Source organism: Sciurus vulgaris (assembly GCF_902686455.1).
Source record: "Sciurus vulgaris genome assembly, chromosome: 4".
Classification (NCBI taxonomy): domain Eukaryota; kingdom Metazoa; phylum Chordata; class Mammalia; order Rodentia; family Sciuridae; genus Sciurus; species Sciurus vulgaris.
In genome coordinates, this window is record NC_136464.1 from 48,409,590 (window position 1) to 48,430,151 (window position 20,562).

The window sequence follows — 20,562 nt, forward strand, 5'->3', positions numbered from 1 at the left end:
CCCTGAAGCCACAGGGGGCCAGGGACCTGATCCCTCTAGCCATGTAGTCCTTGCCCTAGGGGCAGCCTTGGGGCTGGACTCACCATTCCTGAGAGGTAGTCCTGGTTGAACTGCCCTGCATAGTTGGCCACGTTATCCAGCCCAATGGGCGGCATGCTGGGTGGGGGGTAGCCAGCACCACCCCAGGCACCACCACCTGAAAGCAACACAGGCCCTTTAGCCCCAGGCCAATGGGGAAAGCAAGATGCAGGCTCCCAAGTGATCAAGAAAGGTCCCCAGCAGAGCCCGGGGCCAGCATCACAGACCACAGGAACACCAGGGAGAGGGTCGGAGGAAGGGGAGGCCTCTGTCCAGGGAGGAAGCAGGCTTGGCCTTCTGTGGGGTAGCTGGGAGGCAGGGAGGGTGCAGGGCAGGCTCTGCCATCCTGAGTGCACCGTCACAGAGTGGGAGCCCAGAGACAAGGGCGAGCCACTCCGGGACACTGTGCTGAGCTCGTGAGCTCAGGGTCCTCTAAGAGTCCACAGTGATGGGCCGGCATGGAGGTGAGGGGTCCGGCAGCTTTGGCTGTTTGCTCTAAGTCTATAAAAGGCAGAGACAAGAGGACGAAAGGATGGAGGGAGAGAGCTGCATCATGGGGGGACAGTAGAGCCAACTGGGTCCTCAGGCAAAGTTCTCAACCACCCTGGGCCTATCTCCTCTGCAGAAAAATGGGCACAATGACCAGTGTGTGTCCAACTGCTGCAATGAGGAGTAAGTTAATGCCTGTGCAGGTGCGGCCACACGTGAGCCGGCGGAGGCTGCTGCCTGGCAGGTGCATCCCTGCCCACACTGGCCTCGTGTCTGGTTCTTCAGTTCCAGGGCCCTAGGACCAGGGACTATCCTTCCCTAAGACACCTGCCTACCCTCCCTCCTGCTGCTCAGGGGCTGAACAGCCACACTGACAGAGGTGGTGACAGCTGGACTTGGCTGGAGAGGGGATCGAGGCCAGTGGGGTTACTGGGGGGCAAGCAGCTTTTCAGCAAGAAGTGGCCCAGCTGAACCCTGATGTGAAAGGGACAGTAGCCGAGCCACCTCCTGGTTGGACAGGTCTTCACCTGTTGAACGCGAGGGAGAGAGAGAAAGAGGGAGGAGGGAGGAAGGACACAAATGGCCTGTAGGTTCCACTGATGCTTAGACCTCAGCTCCAAACGTGTGCAATGAACGCTGTGTCCCCTGGGGCGAAGGGCAGTGTAGCTCGGACTCCCTGGAAATGGCCCTGTCTCCCCTTCCTCCCCGGAGCTCTCATATTCCCTGTTGTAGTGTGGGGACCAAATATCATTTCAGGACAATGAGGGCCCAGGGCCGGGCAGATGAGCCCTAAATGCAAACACAAGATGTGCTTCTGGGGCAGGGTTCTGATCACCAAGCGGGTGGGGTGCTCATTCCATAACACATGGCTCCAGGCAACTGCAGGGACTGCCATCTGACCCCCACCATCTGCCTCCAGGAGGCAGCCTCCACTTCCTCCCTTGGGGCAGCGGGCCGGTGCCCTGCTTCTTCCAAAACCATTCTCCTCCAGCCAGGGTGGAAGCTCTGGAGGGCACCCAGCCAGAGGCTTTGCCTGCCAGGCTTGTGAGTGTCTGGGTATATCATGGGTATGTCACTAGCAGCCGGTGAGGGAGAGATCATTGAAGCCATTTTGCAAAGGAGAAAATGGAGTCTCAGAGAAGTAAAGGCATTTATCCACTTTAACAGCAAATAAGGTTGGGGACCCAGTCCTGGTCTGGTCCAGGGCCTTCCAGAACTAGGTTCAAACCCAGGCTTCCCCATACCCCAGGTGGCTCCTCTCCAGGCCCTGCCCCCACTGGGTAGGTCTCCTCTGCTGTCCTCTCCTCCATGCAGGTCGTGTCTCGGGGAGGACAGGAAGTGAGGCAACTCCCATTCCTCCTTCCCCACTCCTGGCCCACCCAGCCCCTCTTACCTGGTGCAACTGGTGGGTAGCCGCCGCCAGGAGGTGGGGGATAGCCTGGGTAGCTCATGGCTAGATCTGCAAGGGAAGAGAAAGCACTCAGGTGTGGCCTGGGCACCCTTATCAAGCAGGCCTGCTGGTGCGGCCCTCAAGGGACAGCAACCATGGCCACAGCTGCAGGAGTTTCCACAGGCCAGTGGTGCAACCCACTTTACTAGCTTCCTGCGGGGCCTCAGCAGAACTGGGCCTCCAGCTAGGACCGTGGGCCAGGCCCTGACCCCAGGCCACAGGAAGACTCACCACCCGGAGCCTTCCCGATTGCTTGACAGCCCCTCTCACCCACGTTTCCCTCTGGCCTCAGGGAACAAGGGTGCAGCAGGTGTCTGGACCTGCACTCTGACCTCAGGCGCCAGAGAATACACTGCCTCCTTTTCCGGGTCTGCTTGTCTTTATTTTCCCATGCCCTTATCACATCCTCTAGCAACAGGGGAAAGCAGAGGACACCATCTCCTGTGCCCAGTCTGCGAACCCCCAGCTATCCACTGTCACTCCCAGCTTGGGTTTGACCAAAGCTACACCTTCCAGGCTCCAACCACCAATTCATCAGGCGGGGAACCTTGTCAGGTGTGGAACTGTTCTTCCTAGAAACAGAAGGGCCCTGCACAGGGATTTTATCTGTTTCAGGGCTCAGAATCAGGGCAGATGGGTCAACGCCACTGTTCGTGATGACAAGGTCACGGAAGCTCACGGTGAGTAAGTGACTTACTTGCAGATCTGACAGTAAGGGGAGGAGAGAGCCTGAACCCAGGGCAGCTGTGGGACACCTGCTCTCACAGTCTCTCCGTACACTGATCCTTGGCAATGTCCATGCCAATTAAGCTGCCTAAGAGGGGCACAGATGAGCCACCACACCAGCCACTCAAAGAGACTCATGCAATCTGACTGTTCTTGCGAAGTGCCAGCAGCTGTGATTGTCTGCAGAGGCTGCCAGCAGCAGGCCAGGGTGAGGAAACCTTCGGCTCCCCCAACAATCCCACCTGCTGCTTCCCCCACACATGGGTGCATCAGAATCCTGGAGGGATGGTTAACACACACTGCTGAGCCCAGATTCTGGGTCAGAGAAACAACTGACACTGTGAACAAGTACCCAGGCAACGGCACCAATTCGGGGACCCTACTTTGAGAACTACTGTCTGGACACTCTCCACCTACAAGGTACCAGTTGGCCTTCATCCACCCTGAAGAACCAGATGTGTCATTTTTAAGGAAGCTGAAGGACTTTCTTAAGGTGCCATGGGTCCCCAGAAGGTAGGCTTGGTTCTCAGCCATAAAGGTGTGGTCACCTGATTTGCTCAGTGGGTCCAGACATGACCACAGGCAAAGCAATGGGAAACCACCTTAGAGGTCTTGGAGAGGGCTGGAACTCTGACCTGCACCTTGGACTGAGGATCCTTCACCATCTTTCTGAATGCGTAACACACGTGGCTGGAGTGCCCAGTGGCAGTGCCTTGGGCATGGTACGAGCCATGAGCCATCTCCCGGCAGCCAGTGAGCTATCGGCACAAAGCCCCACTGGTCCTGCCCTCAGGCAGGACCCTCCTTCAACCCAGATTCTGCTGGGACCCTCAGGCCTCACAGTGGGAGGGAGTCTGGGCGGGGACAGGTGAACCAGGAACCTTCTGACTCCAAGGAGCTGCCTGAGGGGACAGGATGAGTTGCAGTGGTCACTGGCACCTGCCCCTCCAGAGACAGTACTGGGCAGGACTTCAGGGCACCAAAGCCCTTCTCTATGCCACTCCTCTTCTTTATACCAAATAAGTGTCCACCAGGCTGAAGATTTAAATGTAAGAAGCAGCTCCAAATCCCAAAGCCATAAAATAGAGTTTCTGCATTATTAGTAACAACCAAAACAACACAAAGACAAAACAAATGACTCACTTAGAGGGAATGTTATACAATTAAAGAAAGACCAACTACTCAGGAGGCCATGAGTTAAGGTCCAGCCTGGGCAACACAGGAGACTCCCCCATCTCAAAAACAAGAGACCAAAAACCATTAGAAAAAATGTGTGTGGAGAGTGGTTACAGAAGAGGCATGGAAGAAGTTCACCTTCAAAATGTGTGAAGAGAATCCCCAGTTAAAAATGGAGAGATGTCAAAATTAAAAATAGCACCTGCTTTATTTAACCCAGCAACTCCACGAGACATTTATCTCCCACTTACACTTGGCCCTGTAGGAAATGATGTACGGCCATGGACTTTACTGTGGTATTTACCTGTAACAACAGAAAACCCCTCACCACCCAATATCTAGTCAAATACATCACAACAGATTCCTACGATGGATACTCAAAGCTATTTTCAGAATTAGCCAGCTCTATGGGGACATGAAATGATCCCCGCTCTTCACCAAGGTACAGGGCTACATGTATACAAGCGGATAAGAAAGAAACCAGCAACACAGAAGCTAAGCTGTGCGCATAAATACACAAGCACCACCCACCCTGGAGGGATGGACAGGGCTCTGGGGACACTGGTTGCCTCAGGAGGGAAGAGCTGGGGCTAGGAGTGGGGCTTGCGCTTCACTTCACGCGCGCACCCTTAGCATTTCCGCCGCTCATGGACTGCCTACCAAAACTGCAGCTTTAAAAAAGGCCTAATGCAGGTGGGCCTACCTGATCACGCTTCAGGCCACCCCTTTCTGCCTCACAGATTCGGGACTGCTCTCCCAAGATTACAATAACTCTCCCAGGGCCCACTCAGCTCGTCAGCCCCAGTCAGTCCTGGCAAGAGTCACATCTGCCTCCTGGGAAGGGCTCTGCCCTGCCAGCCCTGCAGGCCCCACAGGGTGGGTCCAAGCCTCCTGCAGAGCCGAGCCCTGCAGTCTTTCATCGGGGTCCCTCCTCTACCCAGGACACCACCTCCCATCTTCCCCTCTCCTGAGAGAAGGGTCTCCTTATTCCCCCTATTTCTACCTAGAATAGTTTCAAGCCTGCTGCTCACTCTCCTATCTGTCCTTGAGCCTTTCCAGGACCAAAGGGCTGCAGGGCAGGGCAGGACATCCCCCGCTGCCTCCCCAAGGACACAGCCGCCCACCTCCCTGGATGGCTGCACGCGGGGTTTTCTGGATGGTGGAGCCTGAACACGGATTCCTGTTAAATTTCCCTCGTAGGTCCGGTCATTGCTCCAGCACCCTGAGAAACTGCGTCACGCACGTCACGCTCTCAGCTCCTGCGCCCTTCACTTCCCAGCTGCAGATGTGGTGGGCATGGCATTGTGCTCTTCTTCCCAGAAACTGACACAAAGGCTGACAACTTCCTGACCTGTCATGCTGACAAGTCCCCACCTTGATACCACGGGGACACAGGCATTCAGTCAGCTGTCCCCCAACTGCCACAACCCAGCCACATCCCCACCACATTGGGATGAGGGCGGCTGCAGCTTATCTCTCTGACAACCCGCGGGGGAAAAGGTAAATGGCTGGATGGCCTTGGGTGGCCTGGAGGCCTCACCCTGGACCTCACCTTCTCCCACCCACCCAGCCCTCGGTCTCTGTGACAGCAGGCAGCACGGGTGAGCCTGATCAGCAGACCTGCCATACGTGAGGATCCCCCTGCCCCGGGGGAACTAGGCTTTTCTCCTGGCCTTTTAACAAAGAAAAAAGGTGCGTGGGGGCTGGGGTGTGGCCTAGTTCTAGTGTTCCTGTCTGGCATGCGTGAGGCCTGGGTTCAATCCCCAGTATCTCAAATACAAAAAAACAAAGAAAGAAAGAAAAACAGTTGCATGGACCTGGGGACATGCTTCACACTACTGAGTGACGCTGCTGGCCAGGACATACCCCTCCTTCCACATGTGACCACAGCACCCAGACATGGGACTCACTGCACAGGTCCCCCACACTGCAGGCAGATGGCCTCCTGAGGGACTGACTGCTTCAGTTCCTTTTGTTTGTTTGTTTCTGAAGATGCAGGAGTACCTTACCACTGAGCTGCAGGCCCAATCCTTTTCATTTATTTTGAGACTAAGTTGCTGAAGCAGCCTTGAACTTGCGATCCTTCTGAGTTGCTGAGATCACAGGTGTGTGCCACCATGCCTGGCAGGACTGCTCCAATTCTTAGAACCTGCCTCTGGGGAATCTCCAGCCTCTGGTCCTGACTCTCTTGAGGACAATGCAGCACAAACGCCACCTTTCTTCCTGCAGCTGGGCACTGATTTCATTAAGCTGTGGCAGCTGCAGGTAAAAGGCTGCCTCAGGAAAACAGTCACCTGCGTTAGGGCCTGTTAATCTAGCCTGCTGGGTCCCACTGCCACAATCGCAGCACCAGCAACTCAGCAGGACCCAAGAAGCTGCGGGTTTGACATACTTCCATGAGATGCTGAGCTGCTGGACTGTGGGCCACACCTGAAGCAACACTGCTTCCCCATGCGTGAGCATCACCTGGAGAACTCAGGAAACAGAGACACCTCGGCCCCAGGCATCCTGGGCCCTTGAACCTGAGGTGGATCCAAGAATATAAATGAAAATATGCCCACACCAACCTGAGGGCCCAGGAATTCTGATTAATTGATTCTGTGGTCTACATGCTGGAAGCCACTCCTTCAAGGTCCTTGGCACTTTCTGGCTTGTACCATCTCCCTTTCCTTCTCAGCAGTAGACTGCAGGCACGCATCCCAGTCTCCCAGCATCCCAGCAGAACCAAACTCTAGGGCACTAGGTGAATGCCAAAGGAACAGAGCTGGGAGCTTCTCAGGGGCTACAAAAGGGCCTGTTCCCTACAGTTGTGGATATGCACAGGAGTATACCATTAAATTTCAAGGGCCCCACATGGGCATGAGCCAGAGTCCTCACACAGGGGAAATCAGAAATGCTATGTGGGGACAGGAGGCTGAACCACCCACAAGGGAGCTTTGCTTCCCACTCTCGGCCGTCCCCTACCCCAGTGAGGAGATGGACACCAGGCCTCCAGCCAGCAGCAAGGCTGGCCTACGCACATCATGAGGTAGCAGCACCCTGTCTGGCCTAAGCGTATATTAGCGTTCCACCTGGAGGGACAGGAAGGGCTCACACAGGGGCAGAGCCTGCACTGGGTTAATGCTGAGAGGCACAGGCCTGGGAGCACCATCCCTGGGCCTGAAGCTCCTCTGCACCCAGCAGCAAACCAAGCAGGCCGCAACAGGACGAGAAGGGATGCCTCCCTGGGTGACCCTGCACTGGCCTTCCTGAGCCTGTGGCTGGAATATTCATTTGTCCAGTTGTTTTTAATATTCAATCTTTAACCTGCTTTTACACAAAATTTAAATATATATATATAGTTCAAACCATGGTGTTCTGATAATCCTCACTGACACATTTTGTAAAATAAAAGGAATAGCATGCACTCATGATCCGAGTTATTCAAGAGGCTTAGGCAGGAGGATCCCTCGAACCCAGGATTATGAGGCCAACCTGAACAACACAGTGAGACCCTGCCTCAAAAAAATAAAAGGAAAAGAAGCCACGGAACAGCAGGGAATATCGCAAAAGACACGTCTGACATACTGTTAACAAAATATACAAAGAACTATTAAACCTTGCCAGGAGCAATGGCGCATGCCTATAATCCCAGTGGCTCCTGAGGCTGAGGCAGGAAGACCATGCGTTCAAAGACAGCTTCAGCAAAAGTGAGGCCCTAAGCAACTCAGTGAGACCCTGTCTCTAAATAAAATACAAAATGGAGCTGGGGATGTTGCTCAGTGGTCAAGTGCCCCTGAGTTCAATCCCCAGTACCTTTAAAAAAAAGAAAACCAACCACATAATTTTTTTTTAAATAGGCAAAAGACCAGAACAGACACCTCACCAATGAAGGATGTACACACGACAAAGGAGGACATGAAAAGACAACATGTCATTAAGGAATTGCCAATTAAAACAATGTAATACCACCACAGCCCATTAGATGGCCACAGGCCAAAACACAGCACCACGTGATGGAGAGGAGGTGTAGTAATAGGAACTCTGGTTCATTGCTGAGAAGCATACAAAATGCTATAGTCACTCTGGAAGAGACTTTGGCAGTTTCTTACAAAACTAAGCATAATTTTATAAACAATCCAGTCATTAAGATGCTTTTGATATTTACCCAAATAAGCTGAAGACTTACCCACACAAAAACCTACATGGAGATGCTTATGTCAGCTTTCCATCACTGTGACAAAATACCTGAGATAAACAACTTATAAGACAGAAAGGTCTGTTTTGGCTCATGATTTCAGAGGTTCCAGTCCTTGGTCAGTTGGCCTATTGCTCTGGTCTGTGTGAGGCAGGACGTGATGATGGGGAGTATGTGATGAAGCCAAGCTGTTCACCCCATGGGGGCTAGGAAGCAGAAAGTGAGAGAGGTGGGTCCAGGTTCCAATGCTTCCTTCGAGGGCACATCCTCTTAAAGAATCCACCACCTCCCGACAGTTTCACAGGTTCCACAGTTCAATATAGGGGCCTTTGCCGGTAATTTCAGACCCAACTACAGCAATGTTTATGGCATCTTACTCGAAACTGCTGGACTGAGACGTCCTTCAGTAGATGAATGGATCAATACACAGAGGCACCACAGTGGACAGTGCAGTAATAGTCTACGTTAAAAAGAAAGACGCTATTGTGGACGAATGCACACTAACTGCATATTAGTAAGTGAAAGAAGCCCATCTGCAAACGCTTCATATCATGTGATTCAAAATATAAGACATTCTGGAAAAGGCAAAACCAAGGTGTAAGATGACGGGAGGCGGCCAGGAGCCAGGAGAGGGAGGTAGAGCAGAGGCGGTTAGGCAGTGAATCAACCCCGTGTGACACTGCAAGGTGAAGACGCCACTATACCTCAGAACCGAGAGTGCACACCACCCGAGTGACCCCGAACGTTGTCTAAGGACTGTGGCAACAGCGTGTTCCTGTTCTCTCTCAGCATAACCAGTATGCCACCTGGGTCGACAGTGGGGGAAGGCTGGGCATGAGTGGGGGTGGACAGTATGTGAGGTCTGTGCCATTCCCACTCACTTTTGCTATGGATCCAAAACTGCCCTAAAAACACATTTCATTGTTTAAAAGTTAAAAATAAGTTAAAAATAATAATAATAAGTTAAAAGGAAATTCAAAAAGTCCAGAAAGACAAAGTGCCTCTGTCCCCTCCCCTAACAACACACACATGCCGGGAGCAGTGGCACAGGCCTGTCATTCTAGCAACTCAGGAGGCTGAGGCAGGAGGACTACAAGTTTGAGCCCAGCCTCAGCAACTGAGTGAGGCCCTAAGATCCCGTCTCAAAATAAAAAATACAAAGGGCTAGGGATGTGGCTCACTGGTAAAGCACCACTGAATCAAAAGACACACAGACAAAACACAAACACATACACGTGAATTTATATAAAAAGGTACACACATAATAGGTCATGTATGTTCTTAATGTATGTGTGATCTGGAAACAGGAAAGATGTGTTTGCATATCTGCAAACTCTCTTCACTCCAGAACAAAGTCAGGCTCTGCTGTAACGGTCCACGTGACACTGCGACACAGTAAGATACACATTTCTGGCAGTGTGTGAGACTGAACCTGTGGGGTCTGCCCTCACTCCAGGTTGGGTCAGAGCTGAGCTGAACCGCAGACCACGTGGCTGGTGCTGGAGGAAAGATGGACGTGCAAAAAGCCCAGACTCTGGTCACAGGAGTGAAGAGAGCCGTGTGAGCCCAGAGGGAAACCAGTCTGCTCTCTGCCTCTCTTCAGGCCACGTTCCCACCTGGAGACCTCCTAGTTAGGTGTGAGTTAGGCAGCCTTGAGCCACCTGAGAAGCTCATGGCCTCCATGTGCCACCCCGGGAGCAGCAGGTGTGACTGGCCCCAGATGGCTGGACAGGGGAGGAGAGCCTGGGCAGGTGGGGCTGAGCCCAAGATGCAACACAGAAACCCAAAGCAAGCAGAAGTGTCTACTCAGCCCAGTTCCAAGAACCCAGAGGCAAGGCCCTCACCCAGTGACCTGCAGCCAGGTCTCCCGGCTTGTCCCACGGGAGTGTGGAGGGGGTCACCTCTTATGGCTCTTCCTTCCTCTTGGGTCTTAGGACTTCTGAAGAGCTTCCACCAAAGCCTCCCAAGGCAATTTCCACACTGGAAGGGATCTTGGAGACTCTGTAGGGTCCCCCCCCCACTTGGTCCAGCCTCCTAAAATCACAGGCACTCCGGAGGGCGGTCCAAGCAGAATGTGGCTGGCTGGCGACACAGCCTGCCTCCTGCCTACGGTCTGCTCCTGCCTCATCCCAAGTGGCTCCGGCTGGTCCTGCCCTGGGTAGTCCGAAGGCCCCTCCTTCGAGGGCAGGAGACAGCACAGCTGCGTTCAGAAGCGGGCTCTGCAGAGGCCATTCCTCCTGCGGGGTTGCAGAGCCCCAGGGCCTCAGCTCACGCCACCCACCCAGTCAACATTTACACCCAGGCCCCAGTCCAGGCAGGAGGCCAGACAGAGCCCGTACCTGCCACACGCACTCAAGTCAGCTGCAGGGGCACCAGCACACCCTGTAAGCAAAAGTGCTCCACAGTGAACCAGAGCAGGCAAACGCTGATCAACAAGGACTGACGTTTCTACAACTTTTCTTATGGAGACTGCACACAACAGAACACAGGGCAAAAATGGTCATCGCTGGGCTTCAACGGAGAGCCTTCAGAGGCCAGTCCTGACTCATCCAGACCTGCCTGCTCCCCTGTACTATTCAGAAGAAAACCCCAGACACCGGATATTGCTTCACCTGTAATTTTTCATCTCTCTAAACATCGTGAACTTGAAGCAGACACACACACGCCTGCATCAGCTGGAACTCTCCAGTAATAACTGGGCTTCTGTGCCAACGGCGCTCAGGCACGGACTCGTCTTACAGGAAGTGGAGCATGTGATGCTGAGGGCACCTGTCAATACAAGGGGCCAATGTACAGCCCCCCAGGACTCTTCCAGTCCCTGGACCAGAGAGCTCTTCCCTGGTGGCGAGGCTGCCAACCTTCATGATTGTCACCTTCCAGGGCACTGGGAAACATGGGGCAGCAACCTGTTCACCCCATCACCCCGCACCTGGCTTAACGTGTACCCTGTTAAGTGCAGCGTGGGTGGAAGGCTGAATGGAGGTCTGGGGCCCGGCACGTGCTCTGCAGAGGGGTGGCTGAGGGAGCCGGGCCCGGCCTCCAGTACCCTCCACTGCGACGCTCTAACCCCAACCTCTTCCCTCACTGGCTCCCAAGACCATGTGAGCAACGAATAGGAGGCACGTGCTCTGCACAGGCAGGACAAGCATAGCGCCATCAATGCTTAAGTCCGGGGCTCCCGGCAAGGATGACACCCTGACAGGCATTTTTGCATCCGGGCACTCTGCAGGGCAGGACCCACACCTGGCGTGTGACAGGGCTGACGGATGGATGGCAGCCACACAGCCACAGGGACCGAGAGCCCACCTGATCCCAATCTGCCCTCCAGGCATCCAGTCTCTTGTTTTCACTGTAAACCTGCTCACTTCTGAGCTCCCACCAACAACGGCCCCCAAAAGTCTTGCTCGGGTCCAACCTGGGCCACCGTCATCCCCGGCCGGGGACGCCAAGAGCAGAGGCGGGCAGCGTGACCTAGAACTGGAGTTCCTGGACACCAACTTAGCAGAAGGGAGCCGGATCGCCGCGTAAGAAGACGGACTTACTGTCCGAACCCTTAGGAAATGCCACTGACGACACACAGTGGGGACGGCCAGTTCCCAGGGCACAGTGAAAGCTCTGAGGGTCCTGTAACAAAGAAGGCGGCCCGCCTCCACCCTGCAGCTCCCAGACGCAGCAGGCCATAACCACAGCCAGCTACGCACACTGACCACGCGCCAGGCAGGGAGTTATGTGGAATTCAACGTCACGACGACCCTATGAGACAAGTACTAACACAGCCTCCTCCTCGCTCAGGGGAGATGGAGGCCCAGGGAGCAACGGCAGAGGCAGAGTTCACACCCCAGGCAGGCTGGCACCAAAGCCCAGTACTCCACCACCCTGCCACACTCCCTCTAGAGCCCAGTGACCCCAGAACAGTGGCTCGTGGGCTGAGCTTTGGAAACACTGGTGTGACCAAACAGCGTGGGATCAGCAATCAGGATGTGCAAGCTGGGTGCTACGTCATGCTGTCACAGCGTGACCCTGTACTTCCGTGAAGGCCATGAAGAATGGTGGGAAGAATACAGCTTCTAAACCAGACTACACAGGTTCAAATCCCAGCTCTGCTCCCTACCAGCTGTCTGATCTTGGGCAGGTTAACTTTTCTCAGCCTCAGTTTCCCAGATCTGTAAAATGGGAATAGTAATATCAAGTTCGTTCTCATTATATCACCTAACCTTTCCTTGCTGGGATTAGGAGGGGGAGCTGTGGAAGTTGTGTGGACTCTCAGAAATAGGATTTATGACCTATAATAGAAAGCCCAGAGAGGCCACCATGGGAGGGGACAGTTAGAAGGTGCTGTCTGTGAACCTCAAAGAGACCCTTACCAGACACCAAATCTGCTGGCACCGTGAGCTCAGACTTCCAGCTCTAGAACGGGGAGCAGCAGACTTCTGCTGTCTACACCTCCCAGTCCGTGGCATGTTGCCATAGCAGCCCACGCTGGTCAGACCACCTCAGGAAACAGCCACCCACCCCGACGGGGAGCTGCGCGGCCTGGCTGGGGCAGAAACAGGTCTGTTTCTGAGCATGAGCAGAGCTGGACCAGTTGCAGAAGCTCAATAAACAGGACCACAGAGCAAGGATGGCCGCTGACAGCGACGTCCCCGCATGTCTGGGCCACAGCACTGCCACGGCTCTCCACTACTGCAAAGCCCAGCCAGCTTCTCCAGGTCACCTGGCCACAGGACACTCCATGCTCCTAACCCTGCAGTAGCCACTCGGCCCACCCAAAGCAACCCTTCCTGAGGCCCAGGGGGAAGGGACCCAGGGGAACCCCTCCTCTAGACCTGCCCTCATCAGCGTGGGGACGAGGTGGGTGAGTGCTCAAGCCAGGCCACGCAGCCTGAGCATCAGCAACACTGGCTCCTACGCCCAACAGGTTCTTTCTACCACCCAGCTACTCCCTCCTCCCACACTCTCAACCGGTTACCCCATCTTTGCACTGCCCATGATCCCCCCAAAAAGCCACAAATGTCACAGACTATCACAAGAGACTTCTCAATTCTGCTAAATGGATTTTACCCACAGCCCACACAACTCTGTTATCATCCAACACTGCTGCTGGGCCATGACAGGGACACACAGGGTTTGGAGTCCGAAGACAATGACTCCAATTCTAGCTCCACCCCTCACTTGCGGTGTGATCTGGGGCATACTGGACCTCTCTGAGTCTTTCTTTTCACCTACAAAATAGGAGGAAATACATCCCTCTTACTCTGGCTGTGAGGATTCAGGCACTAATATCCATATATAAAGCTACCCACCATGATAACTGATCAGCATTTGGTAGACACTATATGTTAATAATCAACTCATTCCTTAAAAAGCATTAGCTTGGGAACTAAGATCTAGGTTCTAACTCTGCCCCTTGCTGTGTGACCCCCTTGGGCAACTTAACTTCTCTGAACCTCCGTGCCTTCTGCATAGATATGACTTCATCCACTTACCTTGGACTACTGTGAGGATTGAATGTAGTAGTAAGAATGAGCTTTGTAAAATATGAGACAGCTATCGTCCCTGTGACCAACTTGCCTTTTGTCATTCTCTCACAAGTATCCAAAGAGGACAGGCTGTGACATTTGGAGAAGGAATAAAATGATCACAGACCCTAAGTGTCTACCCTCCTGGTGACCAGCCCATGCAGCGAGGGCAGTGCCTAACCAACTGCTAAGGCCTCAGGGGCCTCAGGACGGTGCTGGTCAGGAAGGGTAGAAGGGAGCGTGTCCCAAAACCTGAGATGAAGCCACCATCAGGCTCCATGCCTGGGCCCTTCAGAACACCCCACAGTCCAGGCCCTGACCCCCAGAACCCAAGGTCATGTGACCTTCCTAAGTGGCAAAAGGACCATCCAGATGAGATTAAGGTCACCAGCCACGAGGGGGAAGGATCCTAGATTACCCAGGTGAACCCACCTGTTCCAAGGGTCCTTCAGGTGGGGGGCAAGAACGTGACAAACAGGCAGGAGGAGGCTCCTGCGGAGGGAGGGGACCTCGGCCACAGATCGCAGACACCACTGCGGCGGGAAAAGGCACAGACAGAGCCCAGGACCCTCAGGAAAGACACAACCTGCCAACATCCCCACCGTAGCTCTGAGACCAGACCACAAGACGCGACTGTAGAATGAGAAAGTCACATGGTAAGATGGTCAGTTACCCTGGGAAACCCTGGGGGCTCCTCGCGCAGCTTGCTGCAGATCTACGGAGGCCCTGCGACCCTTCTGGGTCACACCCAAAGGAAATGGAAGCAGGGCCTCAAACAGATATCTGTGCACCCACAGTCAGAGCAGCATCTCACAGTTGTCAAAAGATGGCAACTCAAGTTTCCCTGGATATACGGAAATGTAGCACAGACCGTGCTGTGGAATACTACTCAGCCTTCAAAAGGGAGGAAGTTTGGACCTTCCTACAACCTGGATGAACCTATGCACATCATGCCAAGTGAAATAAGCCAGCCACAGAGAATGATTATCATAAATTCCCCCTATGAGGTTATCTAGCATGGTCGAAGTCATAGACAGGAAGGCATGTGCTGCTGCCACAGGTCAGGAGAGGGAACTTGGAGCTCATGCTCAATGGGCATGGGTGGTCCAGGAAGAAGAAAAAGTTCTGGAGGTGGATGACTGTGTTGGCTGCCCAACCATGTGCACGTATTTAATGCCACTGAACAACACACCTGAAAACAGTTAAGAGGGTCAACTATGTTGTGTATGATTTACCCCCAAAAGCTGCATGGCTTTAAGCCACAAGTTTGTAATAATCTGCTACCGTAGGAAAAGAAAACTAATCTATACAGTGACCATCTCCTCTCCTTCCCTCCAGAGCCTTCCATGGTGTCCTGGAAGAGACCTCCGCCTCTGTGCATGAAACAGCCGTCAACAAGTCCGCCCAGCCCAGCAAACCCTCCCTGACCAGGAAGCATCAAACCACCAGGCCACAGTGCTGCACTGGAGGAGAACCTGGTGCTCGCTCGCTCGCCCATGCATCTGGGAAAGGAGCTCAACAAAGGTTTGCTCACTTGTGTTATAGGTCAAACCAGTCACCATGGTCACCATGAGTCACCATGGTGAGACTCGGGCCCTAGGATGGTTTCCGTGTGGCTAAGCAAGACACACCCAGGCAGCCATACAAATGCTCTGGAGGAGGGCAAGGAGTGCCCTGCTGGGCACAGGCAGGCAGTCACGCCCGGAGGGGCCAATTGTGCCCCCGGGAGGCGGGCAAGTTCACACCCACCCAGCTCAGCTCCTCCTCCTGTTCAGGTAGGGACACTGACAGCCAGGAGTGGAACCGCAGGCCAAGGTGATACAGTGAGATCCTAGGAGGGCTGGTCCAGAGCCCCCTCCCCCAAGACAAGCGCTCAGCATCCCAGAGGCACAGCACAGCGTGTCTGGCAGACGGAGATCCACAGAAGTTCAGGGCTGAGCAGAGATGAGTTCTGCAGTACTGGGGATGACAGCCTTTTAGGAGAAACACGAGCAGAGAGAGGCGCTGTAGGATCCCAGCCTCCTCCGGTCCACCCAACTATGGGCTCTGAGCTTCTCAGCAGCCTCCTCCTCTCCCTTTCCATATTAACAGACCAAGGAGGCCAGAAGATCTGAGGAAGGGCTCCAGCAAGAAAGGGCAAGGTGAACACGGAGGAAAAGGAGCCAGGGAAACAGAAACATTGATAAGAAGCAGCGAGGAAAAATACAATTAATAACCCCAAAGGCCTGAGAAAACACTGCCTCTATAAAACAAAAAGATGCTAAAAACGGAACAACTAGTGAGCAGTAAGGTGCCTTCAGACACTGAAGGCAAAGGACTGAAATCAAAAATGCTACAGAAAGATGAAAGACCAAGTCAGGAAAAATTCAGGAAAAAAAAAAAAAAAAAAAAAGGACAGAAATACAAACAAAACATCACACAGGTATAACAAAGATCAGAAAATGGCCAGGTGTGGTAGTACCTGCCTGTAATCCCAGACACTCAGGTGACTGAGGCAGGAGGATTGCAAAGCCAGAGGCCAGTCTGGGCAACTTAGTGAGACCCTGCCTGAAAAATAAAACTTTTAAAAGGGCCGTGATGTAGCTCAGTGGAACAGTCCTTGCCTAGCACGTGTGAGACCCTGCATTCGATTACCCAGCACTGCAAAAAATAAAAAACAGAATGATCAAAATGAGAGAGTAAAAACAGAGGCAAAAAGTTATCAGTTAAAATACAAGTACAATAGATAATAAAGTTACCTCATGTACATATATGACTACATGACTGATATGACCCTACAATATGTAAAATCAGAAAAATGAGATTACACTCCTTTTATGTATGAGCTATCAAAATGCATAAATGCATCACTGTCACGTAAAATTAGAATAAAAAAATAAAAAAGCAAGTACACTGACACTGAAATAATTTTCCATATTGATTATTATATTTATTGCTACATCACAAAATATTTCATAATTAAGTACTATGGAACCTAGTGGCAGTCCAATGGCTGGAAAAAGACAATCAGCAAAGCTTATCATTGTGAAAGTTGAGAACACCAGAGGCAAAGAAAAGACACTGAAACTTTACAGGAAGGAAAAAAGGAACAAAGGTCTTTTTTTTGGAAGCAGAATGACACTGAAACTCTTAATAGTCACATGGAAAGTAGAAGACAATGGAACAACGCTGTCAAAATTCTGAATGAAAAGTTACATTCAGCTTCTAATTCTATACCCAGCTAAATTAACTGCTGAAGGAGAAAATGGAACAAACTTTTCCAAACCAAAAACCCCTATCTTTCATGCACTCTTCTTAGGAATTTCTAAAGGACTCCAGCAAAATGAAAAATTAAAAAAAAAAAAAAAAAAGAAAGAAATGAAATACATGGATTCCAGAAACATGGGGAATCTAGCATAGAAAACCAACAGAAATTGTAAAAGGAAGTTCTCAAATGACAGCTGATCAGCAGGCCTGGGGACAACCTGCCTAGTATGGAGCAAGAGATATGCAAACATGGAGTAAAAGAAGAGGAAAACTATCCACTTCAGGAACATGAATATCTAACCACAGTGGATTTTTTGGCACAGCACTGAACAATATAATTTATGGTCAATATTATGTATTGATTCTTATGTATCCCCAAACAGGAAGTCCAGACACAATGTCTAAGTTGCTAAATTAAGAAACAGTAATAGAAATCTATACTTAAAGAGCTTCTTAAAGACAGGAAACTGTAGAGAGTTAGAAAAGGGAGGGACGGCTGGTTTCATTATGGCCTTTCAGATCAATATATTTCACTTTTCTCATTTTTTAATTACAAAATATTTCGTGATTTTATATTTATGATATTTTAAATATAGCATGCATGAGTTAAAAGGCACAATACTAAAATCAGCACCCTTTATCATCTAACCAAAAAACAGATTATTATCAATACAACTACAGCATTCAACTACCTTATGGGAAAAAAAACAAAAAACTTTGTTGTTGTTGTTGTTTTCTCGGTAAAAATTGAAAACACCTTTTGCTTCCAGTGTTGCTTTCTCCCAACAAGTCTCTGGGTTTTTGGTGGTGTTTGTTTTTAATCATTATCTACAGGGATAGCTCCAAGACTTATGAGTCATTTAATACACTCACTAAGAAAAAGAGTACAAAACACTTTGCTTTCTGCAAATTTCATAAAGCCGTATGACCTTGTGGACTCACTGCCAGGGCCCTTCCCAGAGCCTGCGTAGGGCCTGAGGCTTCACAGTGATGTGCCTAGGCTCAGAGAGGCCCTGGGGGTAAACTGAACTCCCCAGGACAGAGAAGAACACAATAGGGTCCAAACCCACAGAGGTTCTCCCTCCGGTGGGAGGTATAGCCTGTGCACTTCCAGGAAACACACAATGTTCCCAGGGTTCCCAGGAGGTGCAGAACTAAGAAGTCAGAGAGGTGGTCTTTGGGAGCTGAGCCGGGGGGTTGGGGAAACTGGTTTTTCTCTAAGCCTTTCCCAGGTTTCTCTACCTCACCTGTGCTGGTACCTGGGGCTCCATGAAGGTTTTGTGGTCGCAGGCAGGAAGGCTCTGTAGCCCACACCTGGTCATTTCCTTGGAGGGGGGTGCTGGGGAGGGGTTACAAAAGACTGACTTAAATTTTTTGAAAAATGGAACAGCAGGGATGAGGCCCTCCAGGTAAGAGGTGGCGAGCCACCTCATCTTCACAGGAAAGTATCACAGAAGTCTCAAAAGAGCTGGAGGCAGAGGAGTGGAGGATGAGACTGGAGTGTACAGGCAGCAGGGAGACCCCGAACTGCCACCCAGTCCCCAGACTGGTTGGAAGCTCAGCCCTTCAAACCTGAAGACTTGAAAGTGTCCAGTCTAGCGCCACATGGTGGATGCCTTCCTGCCCTACCTAGAAACCTGGGAACCTCTCCCTCAAATGCCCCTTATCAAGGGCCCCTCTTCCAACAGTGACAGAGCCCCCAGCCAGTCATGCATGCTGGAAGCTGAGAGGAAACCCCTGGAGAACTCACAGGTCACCATGGAAGGGAAGATTCTCTTTTAGGGCTCTGCAGTTGAAATCCTGGGCTATGCCAAAGCACCCTGTACCAAGAGTTATGCTGGGTCACTGAGGAATAGGAAGACAGGAGGACCCGCAAGCAATGTGTGTGACAGAAAGAAGAGCAGGAAATGGCATGCCCGTCAGTCGGCCACGCTCAGCAACTTCCATCTTTAAAGTTCTGTGGGGAAGACCCTGTGGCTCACTCATCCCTCCTCCTCTCTCCTGGCCTTGCCTGAGGCTCAATGGAGTCCCACCTCTTTCAGGAAAGCCACCTTGGTCTCCCCACCCACAATGGTGGTCCTCAGGAATTCCCCCAGCCCTTGCCCTAAAATGTCCCCAGTGTCCTCCAGCGTCCTAATCATGCTCCCTTTTTCTCATTCCCAGGATGGGTATGTCACATCATACATCACCTCCTTAACCTACACAGCGATCCTGCCGGATATGCATCATCACCTCATTTGATAAGTAAGAGACCCAGAGCTCAAAGGTCGCTCTCCAGCCAGGCCAGGGCCAGGACTCCTTTCCCTATGCCTTCTAGTGAGACAGGCGGTGGGTGCTGCAGGCTGTGGGACAGGCCTTTCCTCTCCACCTCACTACCACCAGGCACAGGGCTGGCACCAAGAGGTGCTCCACTACAGAACCAGAACCTGGCCAGGAACACCTGGGGCCTGAGCAGCGTATCCTGACTCATCTCTTCCACACCCAGGAAGCACCTGTTCCAGTGCCTCTGCCTCCCATGTAGGCTCCAGGAATTCTGGGGGCAGGGAAGACACAACTAGGACATTGCCCTCTCCCTCCTCCCTGCAAGCAGGATGTGATGCGAGAGGGTGTATGAATTGCCCTGACTCTGTGGGGCAGGGGCTGCAGAGCCCCACGCCCTGCCGTGTGGGTCACAGGTAATATTAAGTCACCAAGGCAGGCCAGAGAGCTCCAGGGCAGCATTGCGCCAACGTGACCCTATTCTCCCAGGCACTACAAAAAAAGCCTACAGAAGGTGCTGTCAAGCATTCAGCTCCCACCCACACACCAGGAATTAAAAATAGTGGTGTGTCTGTCAATCATTAGCCAGGCTGTGCTTCAGACTCTGCCCCACCAAGGCTGGCACCTGAGGCAGCCCCGCCTGGAGAAATTCAAGGCAAAGCAGGCAGTCTCCAAGGTGGCCAACGGCCCAAACCTGAGCCAGCAGGTTCTGAGAGGCACTTTTTAGAAATAAAAACTGAATGCTCAGTGCTCTGGCACTTGGAGTACACAGGAATCCTTAGGGAGAGGTGCCCTGCACACACTGCTGGTTGGCTTGCCGCTGCCACCAGACATGAGTCCCACTTCCTAACCTGAGGAATACGGGCTCAGTTAATGGCAAGGCTGATAAACACAGGAACAGCTTCAAATGAAGGAGAGCAGTGGGTGGTGTTCCAGAGACTTCTGGCTGCCTCCCCTTAACCATCTGCCCTGCTTGCTTTAGTAACAGAACACTTGCTGGAGCCTGGCACACAGCAGCCCCAAGGAAGGACCACATTCCCAGCCTCCCTAGCAGCTCGGCAGGGCCCTGTCAGTGGATGTGAGTGGAAGCTGTCCTGGGCCACAAAGGGAAGCACCTACCCAGTGCTGCCCTAAGTGTGGCCCAGACCAGCAGCATCAGCACATGCTGGGTCTGCTAGAAACGAAGATTCTCAGGCCCCACCACAGACCTCCCAGATCAGAGCCTTTAGGGAGGGGGCTCAGGAAACTTGGGGTGGGAGTTTGTTTTGTTCTGTAGTACTGGGGACGGAGCCCAGGGCTTTGAGCACACTGTGCTAGTCAAGCAAGCTACCACTGAGCTGCACCCCAGCACTTTTTATTTTGAGACAGGGTCTCACTGAAAGGAAGCTGTTAAGTTTCTCACTAAAAAGGAAACATGTTAGTCTTACACAGACTGGAGGGTG

General features: G+C 52.3%; 1 protein-coding gene across 2 annotated transcripts in view; it reads right to left on the bottom strand.

Moving 5' to 3' along the window:
• ANXA11 (annexin A11) overlaps nucleotides 1-20,562 on the bottom strand; it is a 45,934-nt gene that overhangs the window by 15,757 nt on the left and 9,615 nt on the right. For both annotated transcript variants that reach the window (XM_079136082.1, XM_079136083.1), the window contains 2 exons: nucleotides 1,961-2,026; nucleotides 84-196 (listed from right to left, as the gene is read on the bottom strand). In XM_079136082.1, the coding sequence (XP_078992208.1) occupies nucleotides 84-196; nucleotides 1,961-2,018 (171 nt within the window). In that variant the 5' untranslated portion in view covers nucleotides 2,019-2,026. The remainder of the gene's footprint in view (nucleotides 1-83; nucleotides 197-1,960; nucleotides 2,027-20,562) is intronic.